The following is a 22,781-nucleotide window of genomic DNA, read 5'->3' as shown; positions in this document are numbered from 1 at the left end:
ATATAACCACGAAGAAGAAAATTTACAAATAAAAGTTGGAATCCAAATTTGTCAATTTTTTTTCTTCCTAAATCAAATAATGCCATTCCTCTCTCACTGTATTTTAATTAGCAGAGGTTTTTTTGGAAATGGCAGAGTACATGCTCATACGATGACTCAAAATGTAACTTGGCCTGCAATTTTCTTTCGGGGAACAGAACACTCTAATTCAAATCCATTATTAAAAAGCAGATAACGTGCACTTTCTGAAATGCCTGTGACTTCACTCTTTTGATTTTATATAATTATAAGAGAATGTTCATATGTATTTGCTTTTCAATTGGCAAAGCATTTTAAAACTGAGTGTCTTCAGATAAAGTGCATATTTTCTTTTTGTTCATAAAGAATATCCCCAGTTTATGTGCTCAAAACTTTTGTGAATGTTTTATAATGCAGTCACAGTGCAGTTTTATAGCTGTGCTTATGATAAGAATTTCTATACATACCCTATTTATGTAAAAAAGAATATTAGATATTAGTTTGAATTTTGAAATTAATCATTGGTAACTAGATCCTGTGCCTTTCCACTGTGTTATCTTGTAACTGCTAGCAGTTCTCAAGCAAAACTTTGAACTCAGTATTTTTCCAAACTTTGCAGCTCAAAGTAAATACTTTTCATTTAAACTAATTTCAGTTATAAAATAGGGAAAACATCACCCACTTAAAAACAGCTTAAATTGCATGTACTTTGTCGCTGTAAATAAACAAGGTAAACATTGACATAACTTCAAACTATTCTTGGGTTGAAAAAAATCTGCAGTTCAAAATAAAATTCTGCCTTTGGTCAACATTTTGGATGCAATTCAAAGTTTCTCATAAAATAAACATATTTTAAAGAGTGTTTTGAATTTCACTGCATAATTCCTAGCCAACAGAAATTACAGTGGTATATTTAAGGTTTATTATATGTCAGATCAATAGCCATTATGCAGGGCTAACACAGCCATCAAGATGCAATACCTTTCTTGTACTTAACCCTTACCGCTATGACATGAAGAAAAACTTCCTATAGGTAGGTGGTCCTTGGGGAAATCCTCTCACAAAGTGAAAGTTTCTTGTTTCTTTGTTTAATAATAACAGTATTCTTTTTGGATAAAATGGAAAATGAGCTGAATTTTGAGTCAAGAAAGCAAAATATTCATTAAGGTAATCTTCATGAGAGTTTTTCAATAAAGGGGGGGGGGGGAATGGTTCTACATCCTGCCTAATAAGTAACTATTCTGAAGCTTTAGCTTAAAATGAAAATGCCCCATCACAACAGATTGTAAATTTTTTTCTGATGCTTTTAAAAGTGCCTCGATGATTTCTACAGCTGCAGTGTTAAAGTATTTGCTATTTTATTTAAACATTTTGAAAAATGAACATTCTGGGGCTTTGCAGCATTATTAAGAAAAGCTGTCCATACTTTACCATGTTGTTACATGTGTTTATCTCCTGATTATAAAATGTGTTAAACAGTATTTTAAAAACAACAAAAAAAATGCAGAGCTGCGCTTTGATTAATTCAGTGAACAAAACATATGCTGTTGGTTCTGTTCTATGAAATTCATATATGATTAATAAAATCTTTTAAAAGAGCAACTTTGGCTTTTAGGATTGTACTGCCGACCATGTTGTTCTTCCCAGTTAACTCTGGGCTCATTCTGTTAACTTAGACAAACAAAACCACTTTCTGGCTCTGATGGTAATGTCTTTTTAATATATTTTTATCCTCTTTCTAAAATTTCTTTAGGTTGGAAGCTGTGTATTGTGGTTGTTACCCACTCTGTCCCAAAGATTTGGTTTATCCCGAAATATTTCCAGGTAGCTGCTTTAATGTACTTTCGTCTTTGTTGAGATTTAATACATGATTCATGCTAAATTAGAAAGTTTGAAAATAAACTTAGGCAGGAGCAATTGTTTATTTGGCAAGTCAACATGTTAGTGTTAAGGAAAATTTTATGTGTTTTAATACATTAGAGTTAGCTTATATTTACCATCTGTTCTTTTAAGATAACAAAAAAGCAAGTTTTCAAATAGCATTCTTCATTGTTAGTATACACATCCCATAATGATGGATTTTTATAAGCAGGTCAGTGTAGCTGCAATTGCTTACAGATTTTTTTTTAATGATATACACAGAGAAAAACTGAGGACTGAAAGTCACACCAAATTATTTCAACAATTGACTAGTTAATAATATGCAACTGTTGTACAGAGTACATACGGCTGTCGTACTAGTTCTTTGAAAAAATTCTCATCACTAAATATATCACATATGCATTGTGTTACATTAGAATAATGTATTTTAATCACCCAAAGGAGATGTCTAAACAGCACAACTACACAGTCTTATTTAGCATTAAACATCCTTGTGAGCTGAGGTAACCTTATAAAATCATGCTTAAATAATGTAAAACACGAGGCGGCACAGAGCAATATGCATTTTTAATTAGTAAAGTGACTAATATCAAGTGTGTGCTTTGAGGTTTTTGTTTCATTAAAAATGTATCTGTTTTTCCTGCAGCTGAATATCTGTATTCTACACCTGAACAGCTTTCAAAAAGGCTCCAGAATTTCTGCAAGAGACCAGATATTGTAAGAAAACATCTCTATAAGGTAGTTATTGAGAAGAGATTTACGTGGTATAAATGCCATATTGAAGTACAAAGAAAAATCTTAAAAAAAACACATTTAATTAACATACTAATGTTTAAAGGAAACATGCTAGGGAGGGATATTAGTTGTTACACTAACAAGGATTAATTAAACTGGATGCTAGTTGTATTAACCTAGGCCTTATGAAATACATGCACTTAATGCACGGTACATGCTTTTTTAAAAATTTATTGTTTTCTAAGATGACTGTCCTTTACATTTAGCCCCAAGAGGCTTATAAAAATGAACCTGGATTAATGTAACTCATTAGTTTAAAAGGAAGTAAAGGAAAGATTCTACAATTATACTAATGAGGATAAGCCTTTCTTCCCATCAAAATGAAATCTTCAGTCCTCAAAAATTCAGGTGAATGACATTCATGAAGTTTGGTGTTCATTTTTTTAACTACTTTAAAGATGATTTTCGAAGAATCAAATGTTTCCTTTGTCCAGTTTAGTAAAATTACATAAAAACCCTCAGTTTGTTTAGAATTAGACTGTCAGTATCATCTCTGAATGACAAAGGTAAAAGGAAAAGAGTTTAAATAGCATCATCATTCAGTTCCCTCATTCATTATCTCTTTTCCCTTGTTTGAATCACGAATTTTACATTGTTGAAATAACAACACAAAGAGACCCTACTAAAAGTCTAAGTAACTGAACTGGGATAAATCTGCTTTATGAGTTTTGAAGGTGGCTCTAGGCCATGAGTAATATACCTTTTTATATTCTTTGAATGTAGCAACTTCATTTTACATAAATCCAGTATAGTTTACAATCTAGCAGTTTTATAATCCAGCATATTTTAATTTTCCTGTGTTAATATATAACCTTCCTACATGAAATACAGTTCCTGCCTTTTTTCTCTCCTTTCCCTTGTCATGGCCTAAAATACATATTTACATAGTGATACATCAAAACATGACTCTGTTTCTGCAGGAAACAGTTAAACTTCAAGAAAAAAGGAGAGAACCAAAAATGCAATTTAACACCCAATTTCAAGCTCATTATCTTTCATTGTCTATTAACTTGGCAATGGTTCAGAAGGTAGCTCATAATAGTTTAAAATGCTGACTGAACAGTTCCAGGCTTCAGTATTACTCTTTCAGTCAATACGATTGTATCGTATACATGGGAAACTTCAAAGAGAAAACAGACTTCCAAGGTTTACATCCAGATTTCCTAATTTTGAAAGTTCAGTCGTGGTCTTGTTTGTGTAAAATATTAATTTAGTAGTTTCCCACGTGACAGACTATCAAAATGTGCAGATTATGAAAGTGAAGAAATAGAATAATATGTAGTAACACAAATGGATTCATTTTCTACATACAACACAAAGCTATTTTCAGTGAGTTTACCGTTGAATTATTGATTTTTTTTTCCTTCTGGTGAATTTTTGGGCAATATATTTTTTCGGTTTTATTGAGATATAATTGACATACTGCACTGTATAAGTTTTAAGGTGTGCAGCGTAATGACAGACATATATCGTGAAATGATTACCACCGCAAGTTTTATTTATCACCCATCACCACATATCGGTACAAAAAAAGGGGCAGGGAGGAATGTTTTTACCTTGTGATGAAAATGATGAAGCATTTATAATTGTATTTCCACCATCAAAATTTATCCATTTTTAATTTGGCTTCCAGGTAGGCCTTATTATCCCTGTTATTTTGCATCTGCAAATCTTTACCCATTTCAAAAATTACTGCAACAGGTTGCTTTTAGTTACAATAAAAAACAGATCTCCAGTTGAAATATTTTAATACGGCTATTGCCGTAACATAGCTATAATTATTTATTTTACCAACAACTTCTGGAAAAACTTTGAAAGAATGTCAGCTTAGTGGTATGCTGTTAATATACCAAATTGTTCCTCCTATAGCTTAAAGGATAGCCTATACATTAAATGTTTTTTCATGTTACTATGGTTTACATATATTTTTAGTCTACGCATCCTAAAATGGTCCAGCTCAAAGTTTTATGAATTAGTGTTTCATGCATAAGCATTTATAAGAATTTATATATATAATTCCTTTTACATACTTTTTACCGTGGATGTTTTTTTCTTATAAATCTATTATACACTTTAATATATGTCCTCATTCATAGATTTTGATGACACTATATCCAAAAATTAATCTCAAAAATTAATAAATTAGTCCAAGAAATAGAAGTAATCAAGAGCTTTATAATGCAGTTGTCAGGACAAACTGGTAAAAATCACAGGAAGGACCACAGATCTAGTTGGGTTGTTGTAATAAGATTTAGAGCTAAAACAGTAAAAGAGCTAAAACAGTAAAAGAATGCCTGATAAAACTTTATTAATTAAGATATAATAAGTTACACTATATTTTTACCTTGTGTTTTATAAATATACACATATCAGGTAACATTTGCCCTCACTAAATACCAGAGAATTATTTCCCCCAAGGCAGCTTTTTGCCTACTTCTCTTATGCAATGGAAGAGACTTTTGTGTATACTATAAAGAGAGTGTTGGGGGGTTTTTTTAGATTTGTTCCCTTGGACAGTGCTGTTTTGCTTTTAAAAACATATGCTTCTAAGATCTAAAAGGATAGAATGTCACTGAATTCTTTAATTTGCTCCTTTTACATTTTTACACCTTACTCTCTTTTTCTGTTGTTAAAAGTTTACATTTTAAAATCATCTCAACTACTTACCATGTAGAGTTCACTTTAGGATAGGATTTTTCATATGGATTCACACTTAGAAATTTAATGACTAGAATAAGGCTACTAACACTTGGCTCTCTTCTCACATGAGACATTATACTTTCAATATGAGTGAGAGTTTGGGGGCTATAACTTGAAGCAGGATTTGAAACAGAATGCTAGTAACTGAAAAGCAGAAACAGAATTTGATACTTTTTTTTTCTTAAAGTGACTCTTCCTACTACAGAACTCTGTGCCCATGACTTCTCACCTGAAATGGTTTCAGACTTGAAATGTTTAAATTCCTCACGTGCGTGCAAGTGTGTTCCCTTTCTCTCTCCCTCTCTTGCTCTCTCTGTCTCTCTCTCACACACACACACACACACGCACACACACACATTTTTCTTAATATATTTAAAGAAATACATGTAGAACTGTTTCTTAATTGTTTTAAAAACCATGTTCTAAATTTTTAAAAATCTAAAACCATTTCTTAAAAAGTTTGCCACTAGGCTCAACCATTGACTGCAGCTTTCTTGTACTTTCAGGACTCGTCCTTTTCTAAGTAGGTTAGACCCATTAGCCAAACACTTGCCACAGAGATAAAGTAGGTTTCACTTCATCTGGAATAGGGAGCTCTTTGATGACTCCTAAACCAAACTTGAACACAAGATTCGAGAAGTAATCATCCAAGGATTAACTTCTTACTCTAACATCGGGCTTCCTTTTACAACCGAAGTAAGTCTAATACCGGGAAGTTGTAATTTTTGGCTCATTTTGACTATGGGAATTTACTTCCCGAAAGTTCCCAACAATTATTTGAGATCAGTACTTTATGCTTTTAGGGAAACTTTGATCATTATATTTTAAAATGCTTTAGAAGAAAATTTATGTTCACCCCCTTTTTACCGGTATTGAAAAATAGCACAAGAGTACAAGTGGGGCAGTTGTATAAAATATATACCGCCCAGACTAACAGAATAGATTTTCATTCCCACCCTATTTTTCATTTAGTTTTATTTACAAATTGAGAGATATTCTGTGTGGGGGAAAAAAAAAAAAAAAAGAGATGCCATCCTTCCTTTGTTTTACGAGGTTAAACTGTAGTTTCTTAAGTTTTTTCAGATGATAGCAGCTGATTTTTATTTTGTTCTCCAAGTTCTTCAACATTCCAGAAACCTTTATAACCTGCTGTTACTTGGAGGAGAGGGCAATTTTCAGATTTCTGCCTAAAAGTGATTCCAAACAATGATTAAGCTTACAATTCAGACTCAGTGCCCAGAAAAGCCATTTGTGGTTTTGTCTTAATTATATCAGGCTATATCTCCCCGAACCACAGCCAAGCCACTTTAAGGTTCCTTCAAGAGACTGGTCACTTTACAGCCCCCTTTTAATTTGAGTTTCTACTCTAGCTGTGAATAAGGTGGTACTCACTAGTATTAACACGCCTCCAAAGTCATTACTTTTTCCTTAAAAATGAACATTTAAAAGCTCATGATGTTTTTAGAACTTCTAAAATCTCTCATTTGCACCAGCACAATTTAAGGCAAATTCTCAGTCTCGATCTCTCTCCTTCCCTCTCTTTTTTCATGTCTTTCCTTGATTTTGTTTTGGCTTGGTTTTTCCTTGATTTGTTTAAGTAAAATAAAAGCAAAAACTCTTTAGCACAATAGATATACTCGGGGTGATTAAGATCAGTTAGAGGTTTTGGCTGCTTCTTTTTCTCTGCTACTAATTTGTAGCCTGTCTGTAGGTGAACTTCTTGGCCTCTATATGATGCATCTGTAAACTTGGAAGAATTCTTTTTTTCTTAATTCTTAATAGCATTTTCCCCCTGAGGCCCTGCTATAATGAAATAATGAATATAAACCCGTTTGTAAACTTGAAGTGCTTTATAAATTCCATGTAACAGTAATGGCATTTCTCTTGTGCCTTCACCACTTAAAAGTAAAATTCACATCCGCAAAAACATGTATTAAGAGTGTTGTGTATCTTATGTTTATAAAAGTTAAAAGTTGGAAGATAAACTTCTAATAGCTGTCATCCATAACATAAACCAGGAAATATGTGTGCAGTTGAATGTACCCATTTGCAGAAAAAAGGGGGTAGGCAGCTTTCCCCAATGATTGGAAATACAGTTACACTTTAAACCAATCAGAAACTGGGATTTCCTGAGGTGATGAAACTCGAGAACCATTTACTTGGTGGCTTTTTGAAGTCTAATTGATGTAAATTATGCAAATTTGCAATATGAATTTTCAGCATGCTTTAGTCTTTCGGGTCGTTAATGCTTCCTCATTGCTTTCTCTTCTCTCCCTCCCCCTTACAGGGTGAAATAGCTCCTTTTTCTTGGGCAGCCCTACACGGTAAATTCAGGTCTCTGCTTACTGCAGAACCTAGGGAAGATTTGTGACAGATGGGGCTAAGTCACAAACTTGCAGCCTAAGGCAGAATCTGTAGAACTTTCCAGAGTGTGCCCATATTTACCTGATCAGAGAGAAAAGAAAATCTGCAGAGGAAGCTGAGCCTGGCTGCTTGTCATAGCTGACACAGAGCCATCTGCCACAAACCTGTGGCAGCTTCAGATCTCCAATCCCTGCCACCACCCCAACTCAAATTAAATACAGATTCCTAGAGACGTTATGATGGTTACACATGTCCTCGGCATCACATGGAGGAGACTGTTCAAAAAAAATATGTGGCCTGTTGTATAACCGCACTCATGTATCCCATATGTGGTGCCACATTGAATTTCCGGTTGAATCCGTTTTTATCCTTTGTACTGGATGACATGGTGCCTGAATTCTTTCTTTTTGCCGACACGATGGCAGCCAAACTACAGCTTCAAACACTCTCACTTGGCTGGGTTTCTACCTAGGTTGCCAGGTTATCATCGGAGCCTTCTTGTGTCCTCAAAGGGCCACAGGGTCTGAAAGGGGGATCAGAATGCTACCAACTAATTGGGCAGCCATCTCAGAAATGTTTGTGGGCAAAGGGCTGCTTTAGCACTTTTCTTTTAGCAAATTAATGACTCCCTGGCACAGGGGTTTTTAAGTGAAGGTATTAATAAGGGGTCTGGCAGGTACTCCCATGATTCACAGAGTTACATTTGCATTTAATTTATCTTAAAGAAAGTTGCAAGATAAACAGCTGTAATTCAGACGAACATGGGAAATACACTAAGTGGGGCCATCTCATCCATAAAATGAACACTGAGATACTTGTTTTCATTTTTTTCCAAGGATAAAAATAGAGAAATTAAAATACTTCTAACAAAACCAGTAATTTTGATATAAATATCCATCAAAAGTATTTGCATCCAGCTACAAATATAATCTTCTCAAGATAAATCACTTATGATTCCAATAGTCAAGCTGCTCTATTTGTTGATGTCAAGATGTTTTGAATGGCTAGATTGTAAAATAAATTTTTAATAAAGTGCCCACTGCAATTTTTAATTAACATATCTCATTTCAGTGTAAGTGTGTACATCTATCTGTATGTTTCTCACTGAACACTTTCCTTGTGTCAGAGACAACGAATACAATTGTTTCTTTTCCGGATGAACAAGGATCTGTTTTGCAAATGTTTGTAAGATATTATGACATTTCCAAGATTTTCTTTGCATTCTGGAAAGCAGGAGGTAAACATTTGTAGTCATTAAGGTAGAGTCTGTTGATAAACCATCTTCTGTTTACTGGCAGGTAAATTGTAACTTTCCTAGCTTTTGAAATGAATAACTTCTATAAGCTGTAGAGTGAGGCGCAGCCAGGGAGAGGGGGATAGACAAGGGCCAAGCCTGGCTCTCTGGCTTTTAGAAGGATTGAGTGGTCTAGCAGGCATCTGAGATAGAGTGGGCACTGGTTCAAAAGTCTAGTAGGTCCCATTTCACAGGTAGCAAAAGCGTAAGCAGGAAATAGATCAAGGTCAGGGGGCCAGAGAGAGCCCTCTGGATAGAGGCAGACTTGCAGATCAGAGAAAGCAGCAGTTCAAGGCCCATGAGGTCAGGGAATTTAAAAGCAGGAAGAGTAAGAAGCAGAAACAACAAGCTCTGTCTTTGCACACAGTGAGAGCCATATGTGCGATGGACATCAGAGCACTAGCTTTGAGTCCTCCTCCCCCTTCTGAGAAGGCACTGAACAAATTACCCCCAACCCATAAACAAAGAGCTCGGGAATTACTTGAGAAGTCCCTTCTGGTCTGAGACTGTGGAACTCGGAATCTATCAGTTATGCTCCTTTTGAATGCAAAAGTTAAGATATAAATATGCCTAAGAGGTTCTTAGACTATTCTCCTGAGCAGGGTTTATCATCTAAAGAGATGCTTCAGTCCGAAAGGTGCCATGTCATAGATGATGTCTCTCAAAACAATATCATATGCTCACGTCCAAGAAACAGTGCTTAGTTTACTATGTTTTACTATCTTGCAAATAATGAGCTCACATTTTATAGTGAACAAGATATTATATGCACAACTATCCATATATGTTTTTCTCACTAAGTGATGGGAAAACAACATGAATTACTATTCAGATAGAGCATCCAAAACATTTAAATATTTGCCTGATTTTGGCAAACAGAATATTGCAAGTTACCTGTGTATGGAGGGTTTTTTTCCTACACCCATAAACTCAGATCAAATTTTGTCTTTAGCTGTACCCAGCATTACTTCTGGAATAAAAATTTACATTAAAGTGGTCACTTCTTAAAACTATGCTGTCGGATTTGGTATTAGTGCAAATAAGCAATAAAAAGTTTTGTAAATGTGTAATTTTAACATTTGAAAAGATAACTGTATCTGTGTATGTATGTGCGTGTATGCTTCTCAACAGCCATGACATGGTGGCATGGAGGGTTATTAAGTAAGTTATCCCATATTTTGTTGAAGTCAGAGGATAATCAACGGTACAAGTTGACTCTTTATTTCCCGTTTCCCTTACTTTCACTAAAGAGAGCAAACAGTCCCATTATTTCTTATTTTTAGTACGGTTGTTGAAAAAAAAATTTTTGTTTTGAGCATTCAATTCTGTTCATTTTTTTCTTTTTAAATTAATCATTAAACCAATTTTAATCTTAAATGTCTTTAAAAGCCTGCCCATTATCAACCTTGATACAATGTCCAGAATGCTTGTCCTGAATTTACCTAATCTGTGTTTCTGGCTAGGTGTTTCTATAATAAATAGAAGAGCATCTAGTTCTTAACTTACTCATTTATACCAGGTTAATCAGGAATAGGTCAAAAGACCTCTCCCCAAATGCTCCTGGTTTAACAAGCATCCTTCAAATACGGTTGAATTTAAATGCCCTGCTCTAGCTCTCAGTTCTTCAGACATGCTACATAAAGATGGCAGCACAATCAGTAAGTCAGTGGAAACTCAGCCATAGAGGACTGCACAAATTCATTTCAACACCTTGAAATGCATCTGGAAGCAAAGATTTCATTTTATGTTGAAGGTGTTAATTATATTTGATATTTTTAAAAGTAAAATCTGTTTTTGAGAAAGCATCTGCTACCCAGAAATATTATGAGCCACAAAAAAGTTTTCATTTAAGTCTCAAGATACTTTCTTTGGGTGATAGAATCAGTTTTCAAATGATAGTCCATGCTGTCTTTTAATGTTGACATATTCTATGAGACATATTCATATTCTTCTATTGACTATTGACAAGTATCACCCTGAGTGCCTTTCTGTTTCAGTGGAAAGCTGGAGAACATGGTTCATTTTAAAACTTGAATTCAGATACAGGACAACTGATGCTTCAATAGTGTGCCCTCCCTTCAAAATTATTCATTAAGATGTAATTGGGAAAGTTTAAAAATATGCAACAATTCTACGATGCTCAAAGACATGTACATATGTGATTAAAGTATAACAAAAAAATTGGGAATTAACACCAAATTTGCAATAATGATTAAGTCAGAGGAGTGACGGTGGAAAGACCAGACATAACTGGGAGAGGCGTGCTTACTGTACAGTTAATCTTAAGCTGGGTCATAGCACACAAAGGCTTATTTCTACCCTTTATGACTTTTTACATGTCTTAAGTGTTATTATTGGATATACCTTTTGATAGGAGCTATAGATACTTTGATTACCATGTATAATATAAGAGCTCTAAATACTTTGCTACTGCACCATTCTTAACATTTCTCTAGTCTAAACTATTGATGGAGTCAGAAGACCATTTTCCTCCAGACAGTGAAAGAAACTGCCCTAACTGCCAGTTTTGCATGAGAAGAGTTTCCTCTGCTTACCTGGAGCCAAGGACCTAACCTTGACCCTGAAACAAACCATACCTAGGAAGAAAGTTAAACTTGACTGTCTGTGGGTTCCTTTTTCCTGGGGCTGCTGATCACCATTTCTAACTAATGCCTGTGGCGTTATAAATATAAGATGGAAAACTATAGCTCAATAAACTCCCTTTTGAAAAGTAAAGAGAGGAAGATGTAGGAAGTTGTTATATCTGCCGGTCTTTTTTTATCTTGAAAAATTCAGAGCTCTGTGGTAGGGCACAGAGCTGTCTGAGCTGCTAACCGCTCTGCCCACTTCCTGTACTGTTACCTGTCCCCTTTCCTCTTTAAGACACAAGACTTTCATTGCCATGAAAGGAGTCCTCCTAGTATCTTCAGGATGCCCTAGCTGCATGTGAGTTACGTATGACTTCAGGATCCCCACTCGTCCTCTGGCCCATTTTCCTAAATTGGAATTTGGGGTCAGTACCTTCAGGGCTCCACTTATCACCACCTTAATGATTCCTTATTCTCTCCCACACCTCTGTGGTAATGACTTTCAACCCTAGGACAGGTTCATCGTTGTTCCCATAAACTGATAATAAAGAATTGATATCTCCTGTGAGATAATCTAAAATGTTTACTGTCCTATCCGTTACTACATTTAAATAGCAGACCTAAGATGGAGCGCTAGAAGATATGATTTCTACTAGAAATACTTATGTAACACTTTTCTCGAGAATTTGAAGTCCTTTATATTTGAAAATGTAATTTTGGGCATCATTTCACAAGTGATAAAATTAAGGCATCGTATTAAGGCTTATTTAAGAGCCAGACTGCCTTATGGAAACAGAAAGACGTTTTGTATAAGTCTTTCCCCACATGGGATAGTGTCATTGTCACCCACCTGTTTTTCAGCAAGCACGAAGTTCAGTGTTCGTGACTCACGGGGAACCCCTGGTTCCCTACTATTTCTCCCCTCACCAGGTAGGAGAGTGCACAGGGCAGCAGGGGGTGGCCCACGCAGTTGGTTATAGAAGGCGAACGAGAGGCCCTGTGGTGTTGCCGATATTTTAAGTGTTTTTATTTTTTTAATGTGTTTTACATTTTATTTATTTATTTTTATACAGCAGGTTCTTATTAGTTATCTGTTTTATACATATTAGTGTATATATGTCAATCCCAATCTCCCAGTTCATCCCACCATTAAGTGTTTTTATTATGACCATTATTATGCCTGTAGGGAGTCTTTGGGTCTCTACATCCATCCCAGGCCCCCTACCACTCCCTGTGGTCTTACACCCTGCTGGACTTATACATCATATAACTTTCCTGGCCCTGCTGGTAAGCATTTATTTTGTAACGTCCCCATGTTAGCTGTGGGGAAACTGAGGGCTGAAGTGAGGTTGAGTTGCTCTGGGTCCCATGGTGGTAGAGGCGGGTCTAGAACTCAGGCTCTTTCAGGAGGTTGTGGTCAATTCAGCTGGTCAAGACCATCCCTTAAAGGAGGGGAAGAGGAACATATCTGGGTGTCCATCTTTTCCTCCCTCCCTCCTTCTCCTTATATTATCAGAAGAAATATAGATGAAGATGTTGCTAGTACCTGACTGTAGATTTATTTCATGTTCCTCCTGGCCTGGCTGCATTTGTAGTCTAAGTAACCATGAGAAGAGGAATGCAAAAGGATTGATTCCTGGTCCTAAAATCTCAGACTTGGCGGTACCTGTGATGTTTCTGAACAGCTGAGTCTTCTTTATTGCCTTTTGCATCATACAAGGAGAAGTTGCCTATCAAATAGATAGAAGGCTGGCCCTTTATCCAAAAGGCAGCCCCCATGATCTCGCCCGGTGCAAGGGGCCTAGGGCAGAGAGAGCGGGTGGCATCAGTGGCAGAGGCACCTTTAATTGTGCAACATAGGGCCAGCTTCCTCTTATCCCAGATAGTAACCCAGAAATTACATCCTGAAACTTATTTCCCTAGAAAGAAAAGGAAGGGGAGGGATAACTTAAAAAGGAGATACTTCTAATATGGTATTAGACTGTAATTCATAGGGAAATTTATGCCTGAGATATGAATTTCTGAAAATAGGGGTTTTTTTAAAAAGGGAAACACTGACACATCCTTAATTATAGAGTAATAAATACCAATGGTATATTATCTTCTGATATTTCCTTACACAGATATCAAAGCATGCAGCTGTTTTTGAAAACTGATAATCAAGTACAATATAAATATATTACATCTTGAGCTTACAGCACACCCTTCAACTAAGCAGCCTCATGGAGCACTTAACAGTGAGAAACAGAGCTGCTTAGAGTAGAAACCTAACTGAACAAATTAGCCTTGAATTGTAACTTAAGAATCATAGTCAAACCAAAACGCCTGTCCTTGCCAGGAAAGGCATTCCAAAGGCAAAGAGCACGCCAAGTAAAAAGGCTTTGCTTCAGGATTATGGAGGCAGTTCTCAAAAGCCAGCACAACTTAATGATCAATCAGAAAAATACAGAGCAGTAACTCCACAACCGAAGGATGCATAAAAATTGTACAAAGCATTAATAGTGGAATGGGGAGGGAGAATGGGATTTTAACAGAAAGTATTAAGGTCTTAGAAAACTATATTTATTGCTTTCGGTCCGGGCAGCAAAAAGAAAGAGAGAGAGAGACAAACGTGGTCAAAGAAAAGTACGTGGACAAATGCGGGGGGTAGGAAAGGAAATGAAGGTTAAACAAGGCCAATATGATTCAGAATGAAAGGGAGGGAGGAGAGTCTAAGGAGCCAGCTGCGTTCCTAAATGTTACATTAAGAAGAGCTGAAATTGAGAGGGGGAGGTCTGGGTATTCTACTAAGTGGATTAATGTCTTCTTCCTGGGGTGTCTGAAGTTGCAGAGTTTAATTTATTTGGTACAGGATTTTATTGTGAAATTCTTAACGGGGGTGGGGGATAAATAGGGACAATTATAAACACTTAGAAAGTAGAAAAGGAGAACATGTAATGCTTTTCATAAATCTAACTGTAATAAACATAGGGTTTGAAGCTACAGACACAGGTAAATGGTCAAAAAATATTTAGTCCATAATAGTAGAACTTAAAGGAAATGTAGACAAAACTTAAAAGACCAAAAAAAAAAAAAAAAATTAATAACCACATAGATGTGTGAAGCCAAGGATTTTGAGTGACTTAGGGGCTAGTTTTATTGCCGCTCTCCTTTCTCCACCCAGTTAAAAAAATAAATCATAACTCTGGCATTTAGAAACCTAGTCATGAACATCATTTATTAATATAAACTCAATCCTGTGCTGTTCTTTGGTGGGTGGTAAAAACACGAACTAACAAAACTGGCCTAAAACGACAGCAGGATGATCCTCTCAAAACACTGGAAAGCTATAGGGAAAGAAAAACTCCTAATTTGCCCTTTCACCTTCTTTATTTTACTGAAGGAGAAAGTCAAAATGTGGAGTGGGTGTGGCTAAATCAGACTAGCTGCTGAAGGAGATTTGAAAAGATTTTCCTAAATATGTACCAGAAGAGGGGAGGGCTTGCAGCTTAGTGTGATTTATAGCAATTTATTAATCTGCTCATCTACTACCACATCTGGGGAAGGTGGCAAATAAGGAAGGCTCTCTGCCTTCTGCAGTGGAAGAGACTAGAGCAGAAATTGTAATTGTGTTCCCTGAGTGTAACGCTGCCGTCATCTGGCTGGTAACCAGTCCACAGACTTACTCGTTCAGGCATCTGTCTGGCCAATAATGTAAGAATCATTTAAACTGAAAATATGGATCAGGATGTATTTAAGAATTACTGATATGCAGCTATTAATCTTGAATGCAAATAGCATTATTTGGGGTGTGGGCAAATCAGTTAACTGGAACCACATGGAAAAGCACTTCGAATTTTTTTTAAATGCTGTGGGGAAAATGCCACTGGTGGACAAGTTACAAATAAAAGACAGAAAAATATCTACAAAGAGAAAGGGTGGTAAAATGACTAAGCAAGGTGGTCTTGTTACCTCCAACCTGCTGCATCAATTGTATCAGTAAACACATTACTAACAAAGAGCCAAATTCCTCTATTTCTCAAGCTGACCCAGCAGCAAGAGGAAGAAAACACAGAAAAGTGCAATGCCTGGTGCCTCAGGGTGACCCTCAAAGGTCATGTCTCTAATTTGTGTTAGAAATTGAGGGCACAGAACTAGAGGTTTGTGACGGTCACAGAGTGGACTTTGGCTTCTGAACACTTTTCTACCCCCTGTGAAGAATTTAGGACGTCATGGAGTTGAACTGGCGTCTTAAATCCCAGGGACACGGTGGAAATTGTTTTGTGATCATAATGAATTAAGAGAAAGGGCATCAACGCATGCATCTCTCCTTTTTCCTCCAGAGCCCAGAACCATGAGGGACCTTGTGCTCTCTGGTGCTTGCAGCTATGTTCCCTGGCTTTCAATCGGCTTGGCTTTTCCTCTGTATTTCTAATGCTGTGATATCAGGCCAGAAAAAAATGGAATCTACAAAATTGCAAAACAAAATGTGCGAGTGTGTGTGCGCGCGTGCGCGAGGTAGTTCACTGAAGATAATGAATTGCAACACTATAAGCACCAAATATTAAAACTTAAAAATGTGTAAGTAATGAAGTTTTTAGGAAGCAAAATCTACTCGAACCGAGTATTTACAGTCCTTTTTTTTTTTTTTTTTTTTTTTTGTAAGAGGTTCCCCAGACTTCTGGGTGCATCACCAAACTGTCCTCCTACTCCACGAGGAGCGAGGAGCGAGCAGCTGCGATTTGGCCCAAGGCACTACCTACCCAGAGTCACTACCTAATGTATTTTACATTTCCACTGTTAATAAAGGGGGGGGGGGACAGAAGAAGCCTCCCCCGCCTCCCCCAGCATTCTGTGTTTCCTTTTGTCGCTGCCGTCAGCTGACACATGGAAAATGTGGTGCACGGTTTCGCTTGCCTTTAATCTGTAATTAAGGATTCCTTGTCTGGGGCTGGCTACCTCTTTGCTCCTTGCCTCCCTGCCTCTCAGGTCTTCCGCCTTCGGTAGGGTTTGGCCTCGCGCCGCAGGCTGGGGGCTCGGGTGGCCCGACTGGGCCGCGGGCAGAGGGGCGGCGGCGGCGGGGCGCAGGGGCCTCGGCCGGAAGAAGTGCTCGCCGGCCCGAAAGCGCGCGCTCCGGCACTCGCCCTGCTCGCCCCGAGCGTTGGGGCAGCGGCGCCAGAGCCTCCGAGAGCGCGAAGGGCTGGCCGAGGGTCCGGCGGGTCGAGGGTCTGCGGGCGCTCGCCGCGCGCCCTCTCCCCGGTGCCCGAGCTCCGGTCCGCGGCGGCGCTCGCCCTCAGTGCCCCGCTCGATCCCGGCCAAAGCGCGTGGAGGTAGTTCTACACCTCTCCCGGCGAGAGAAAACGGGACGCAGGGGGACGTCGAGGTCACGGAGTCCTCACCGAGCCCTCACCGAGCCCCTCGGCGGCGCTTGAGCCCAGAACCGAGAGCCAGAGGAGCCCCGAGGCCGCGGGGCGCGTCCCAGGCGGCGGGGCCGAGCGAGCCCCGGGCGACCGCCGCGCTCGCGCTCACAACTCGCTCGGACTCCCGGGCAAAGCCGCTCCGGCACGCGTATGCCGGCGCGCGCACAGCCCGACACGCGCACACTGTCACGCACACACGCGGGCACGCACCCCGGCACGCGCGCACCGACACTCACATGCTGACACACGCACACGTGGCGGATGGCCCAGTTCTGCCCTGGCTCCCTCGCGCCGGGCTTGACTGGTCGCCCTCCGCACCTCCGGGAAGGCGGCGTAGCCCTGGCGGGCAGAACTCTTCTCTGTTCGTCTAAGTATTTTATTGTACTTGGTTCCTTGAGTCGGCCAGTCTCATACCTCAGTGAGAGAATCCGACGAAGATGAAGCAAAAAGAATGATTTCTCTCCCCGCTGTCCTTTTTAAAAAATGTAACTTAAGCAAAAACAGAGAAGAGAGTGGGGATGGGCTCGGGAACTCTCCAGGCAGAGATTCTGGCTATTAATTTTAAAATACTCCTCTTCGAATCGCTCATATATTCAGACTTGTGATTTCAATCCCACGGCCAGCCCTCAGGTCGCCTTTCTTTTCACTTCATACCTGTGTTTTGGATTGCAAACTGTTTCTCCTCCTGACCACCAATTGTTTATTCAGGAGGCGCAAAGAGGATGGGGGACAGAGGGGTTAAGCAGTGTTTGGGTAAGAGAATATCTAGAAGCATCACATTGATTTCCAAAAAGACGTGGGAAAACGTTTAATACCATTTTGAGGCATCTATGTTTTTAAAAGGGCCTCCTTCCCGCTAGTATTACTATTTATCATTAGGTATTTATTTGCATATACACATTTAAAACTGTATATTTAAGAGAAAAATGCCTTTTGTTCTTGGTTTCAGCAAAGCCCTTTCCTTTTCTGTCCATCTAAGTTGTAGCATACTTTCCTCTTTTTCCCACCAATAGAGATTGTAGGCTGAAATGGTGCACTCCAGTGACCAAATATAAGAAACCTTAGCCTGGAGTGTTGGTGACCATCGCTGGCATCTGTCACTCAAGATTTTACCCCCTCTGGTTTGAAATGGTCCTCAAACTGTAGACCTGAACGTAGAGGTTGGTTGATTGTTTGTTTAAAATGTGAGAAGAGCAGTCCAGGAGTAAACCGAGGTAGGGGAAGGTGGCCTACCTAAGCCCAGCCTTGGAAGCTAGAACAAGAACACTTGGGAAGTGCATTGAGAAGAGAATGTCTCTAAACAATGATAATCAGGGCTTTCAAAAACCGTAAAACGGATTGAAATATCTGATTCATTATTTATTCATCCCAGGACAACTTTGCAAATCTGAGAATAGTGTTTGAAAACCGAGTGCCTTCTATTCTGTACATCAACTCAGCAGATGTGTCTCCCTTCCAAAATGTGGCCAGAGGGTTAAAACTGTAATTTTAGAAAGGAATCTCAGTAAATGACCTTAAGATCTGATACATTTCCTTTTCTTTCTGGAAATAATATCCCCCAAAGAAAAAAATACATACTTATTGATCTAATGATAATGTTTCTCATTCTAAGTAGAAGTGTCAGAATGATTCCTGTTTGTGGAAGTGTTTTCAAAACTGCAAGTACACTTTCACTACTATGAGAGCTGATGAGCCAACGAAGGGGAACTTCTTTTAACTCCATAATAGCAGGTTATACAGTAAATGAACAATGATGGTCAAATACCAATTATGGTATAAATATCCGTTGTTTACAGAGAGGTGTTAAATGAGCCTTTGGAGTACAAAGGATTAGACCCATCTAAGCTACCATTTGTTCTTCAACCCATTATGTCTTCTCTTAAAAAGGCCAGTGCCATCGTAGGTAATATGCACACAGAACATACTTCTCTGTGTTGATTTTAGTTTGCTTTATTTCAATGCACACTGTTGTTTACTTTTTAAAATTTAAATAAATGTCAGCATTGTATAATTTCTATGTTAACAAAGCAGTGAGCAAAATCCCTTGTATGTTTATAAAATATTATTGTTTAATTCACATAGTTTAGAAATTCCAAATGTTGAGAATAGGAAGGAGGCCAAATACCATCTGTTTATAACTATGATGCATCGTAATATGTGTACTTTTAAAAGGAGTTTGGTCAATCATGCCACTAATTTATCTGCTCGGAATATGTTGAAGATTTAAAATGTAATTTACAGGATTACTTTTAGTGCCGTTGCATCCAACTGTGAGTTGTAAAGAAATTGGTCTCTTCTGTTTTTCTCAAATTAATCATGTAACAACCCCAATTAATGGGGGCTGTTAAATGTGTCGCTTTTTGCTTAGCTCCAGAATTCTTCTAACTTTGGCTCAGTCTACCTTCTTGATGTTGATAAAAACTCCAAGGACAAATGAAACAAAACACTCCTAGCTGTGTCTTTCTGCCAGGAGATAGTCACTTAGAATGGGAGGCAGGGTATGATAGCTAATAATTAGCTAGCATCAGCTCTGAGAAATTACCTGAGAAATACCCTTTGGTACTGGGTTGAAAAACAACATTTGACGTTCTCTGTTTTAAAATAGTACATGCTTGTCCCCAAGATTTCTGATTTAACTTACCTTTTATTTCAAATGCATCTAAATGCTTACCATGAAACAAAGGGAGTACATTTACCTGCAATAGATTAGCAGGTTTGTGGTTTTATTTATCAAGTTTAGTGCGAAATTCCTGGCTTTGCAAACTGGAGAAATTCAGCAACAGGGCCTTCAATTCAGAGCAGACATAGTGTCGAAGTCCAGAGGTGGCTTTAGGGTCTCCCATCAGGGGGTCTTTTTCTCAAGAAGGAGGAACTAAAAACTCTCATGTCCTGAAAAAGGTTTGGAAAATGTGATAAAAAACATTGATTAGCAAATGATAGTTCCTAGATTGATTTTTAGCAAGGTCGAATCAGTAGGAAGCTACACCTTGTTTATAGACAAACACCTGCAGAAATATCAAAACACTCTCCCAAGTCACCTGTGGCTGTTATGGGTCCTTTACTTCTCAGTTTTTTCAACGAGCGCTGTGTACAGCGGCTTCTTTGTCCATTAAGCAATATCTGTTTTCTCAAACATTTTAGTTTTAGCAGCTTCCTCTAAAATTCTATCAACCTAGATTATTTACTTACACATAATTGAGAACATTAAGAGTCCCTTTTCCAAGTAAACAAGCTGAACTATATATACTTTTTTAAAAAGCTAATTGTGACATTTTTTAAATCTGGATTTTTTTTCCTTTCTGGTGTGATTTTTTTCCCCAAAAAATGAGCCCACTGGGTCTTTATGTTATAGAGATATGCTCAGGCTTGGTTTCCTTTGAGTTACAATAGGAAAATGCCAGACTCTTTTTTTTTCCTAAGTAATTGCTAAAGTGTAGAGAGTAGAAGAGAGAGTACAAAACAAAAAGAAATGTGAGGGATACAGAAGAAAGAAATTGGAGAAGGTGGAGAGGAAGGAAGATGAGAGAAGGAAAAAATGTAACTGGGATAAAAGAAACTTATCAAACAAAGCTTTCAAAATTGCTTTGACTGGCATAAGACATATTAAAATCATCAATTCCAAATAAAACCTAGATTGTTGCATTGAGATATTAAACAGCTATGGGAAACTCTTAAGTGAACCTTGATTGATACTTGTGGACCAGTTTTTCCATTCAAGCCCAACTTTTTTTTTTTTTTTTGGCTGAACCCAGGCGGTCAGCAGTGAGAACACAGAGTCCTAACCACTGAACTGCCAGGGAATTCCGTCAAGCCTAACATTTTTAAGAGAAACTTACATTAGATATCCGTATCCGCACTAGGAGGTGGGGAAGGAGGAGTAGAGACATTCTTTGCTTTTAAAGCATTTATGATATAGACGTAAGCCATACATACACAAAATAAGACTATGTATAATGCATTGTTATATGTTACCTACTGTCGGGGTAAAAATAAAGATTTTAAATAGAGGAATCATTCAGAAATGCTTTCCTTCTGAGTACCTTGGCTAGCAGTTAAATTCTAAACCAGTTAAGCAAGTTTTTAAATGTATAAACCCTTTGGAATCCCTAAGTCTAATGAATTGCAGTAGATATATAATTGAGATTGAAATTGGCATGTAGGTGTGCATTTCATGTTGCCTTTGGAGCTGACTTAGTACCATGGCAACAAGCCACATATGCACATAAGTCGTTGTATAGTCATGCTATCTTGACGACCAAAATCACTTTATAAAATATACTTTAATAAGTTACTACAGAGCCTTGAAGTTAAGCCATATAATTTAACCAATACTCAGTGGGCATTTCTAGGTATCATATATAAATTGGGTAAATGATAAAAAGAAAAGCATTAAGAATAAGAAAATGTATGGGGAAACTGCTTCTTCCAATTAATCTAAAACACGCCAGAAGGTTTTCTCATTTTGTTTTTTATGAAGAATTACTGACCCAAAGAAAAGTCAAATGAGGACTACAACGAAACAATAAAAGCAACAATAACAACAACAAATAAAAACATTGCTTTTTTTAGGAGAGAAATATGAAAAGTAGTAAATTTACCCATTTTAAGAATTAAAAAGAAAAGACATAAAATTTAATACACACAGTAAATAATAAATATTCTTCTAGTTTCATATGATGGCTAATTAAGAAAAAAAGCCCATGTGGAAAATTTGGAAGAGAGACAAATATAACAAGGTAATTAACTCTTTGCTCCTTCAGCCTTAAAGGAAAAAGAGCCGAGTAAGATTTCTTAAGTTTGAACCTGCAGCAACCTCAGAGATCAAATCTGCCTCTGCCAGAGAAATAGGATTCTAGTAGCGTTCCATCTCAAGTCAAGTCTTGTTATTGGCCCCACTCTGACCTTGGCACCCCAAAGTCTCAGTCCCCGGGTTCTTTGATCTTTGATTGAACTCCTGCCTTTTATCACAGACAGTCAGCAGCTTCGTTCTCATGGACCTTCAGCGATGGAATTCACTATCTGGTATTCGTTCTCTTACATTTGGGTAGTTCCTGATAGTTGAGGATGTACTTTTTCATCCACCATCTAATTTAGTCTTGCTAAAACCCTTCTGTTCTAGGTAAACTATAGCTTTAATCCCAGACTTCAGAAACAACTCAAAATCGTACTGCTAGTCCATTGCAGAGTTGGGACTAGAAGCCATATCACACGGTGCCCAGTTTCCCCCTTTCCTTCAGACTGGACGTCATACTTTGTTCTTCATTTAAATTATGGGCGTAAGAATCAATCACAATCACTGCCTTTGTATTGGGTGGAGAGAAGAAGGAAAAGAAGGAGGATGGGGAAGAAGAAAAAGAAAGGAAGAGAAAAAGCAAAACAATCCCCACAGGTTTTTCTGTGAAATGGGGAAGAATAAATCTTTAAATTGCCCCCCTTCTGCTTACAGAGGTTAGTAAAGCGAGAAGCACATCCTAAAATGTGTATCATATAAAGAAAAAACTAATTCCAAGCTATCCCAATGCTTTGTGTTTTAAAGGTTAGAAATCCATTGACAGAGCTCTTTAATGAGTTCTTGGCTATGCCTGCATAGGCCACAAGGTTGATTTTGAGTACAAGATGGAGAAATATTCTGTTTATGAAATTAAAGGAATTTGGGGAAATTGAAAAAAAAACCTGGTAGACAGGAAAAAAAAACATAGTCATAGGATGGAGAGACATCAGCTAGAACTTAACATATCCAGC

General features: G+C 37.9%; 1 protein-coding gene across 17 annotated transcripts in view; it reads left to right on the top strand.

Moving 5' to 3' along the window:
- The window catches only part of GTDC1 (glycosyltransferase like domain containing 1), a 425,639-nt gene that overhangs the window by 376,628 nt on the left and 26,230 nt on the right, over positions 1–22,781 (top strand). For 12 of the 17 annotated variants that reach the window (XM_067025953.1, XM_067025952.1, XM_067025961.1 and 9 more), the window contains 2 exons: positions 1,772–1,842; positions 2,546–2,637. In XM_067025953.1, the coding sequence (XP_066882054.1) occupies positions 1,772–1,842; positions 2,546–2,637 (163 nt within the window). Of the gene's footprint in view, positions 1–1,771; positions 1,843–2,545; positions 2,638–7,681; positions 10,374–22,781 lie in introns of those variants that run through there. The other 5 variants (XM_067025963.1, XM_067025965.1, XM_067025962.1 and 2 more) reach the window with 2 other exon arrangements.

The sequence above is a fragment of the Kogia breviceps genome, chromosome 2, assembly GCF_026419965.1.
Source record: "Kogia breviceps isolate mKogBre1 chromosome 2, mKogBre1 haplotype 1, whole genome shotgun sequence".
In the NCBI taxonomy this organism is placed as follows: domain Eukaryota; kingdom Metazoa; phylum Chordata; class Mammalia; order Artiodactyla; family Physeteridae; genus Kogia; species Kogia breviceps.
The sequence above is the reverse complement of the archived record's forward strand: the minus strand, read 5'-3'. Positions and strand labels throughout refer to the sequence as shown.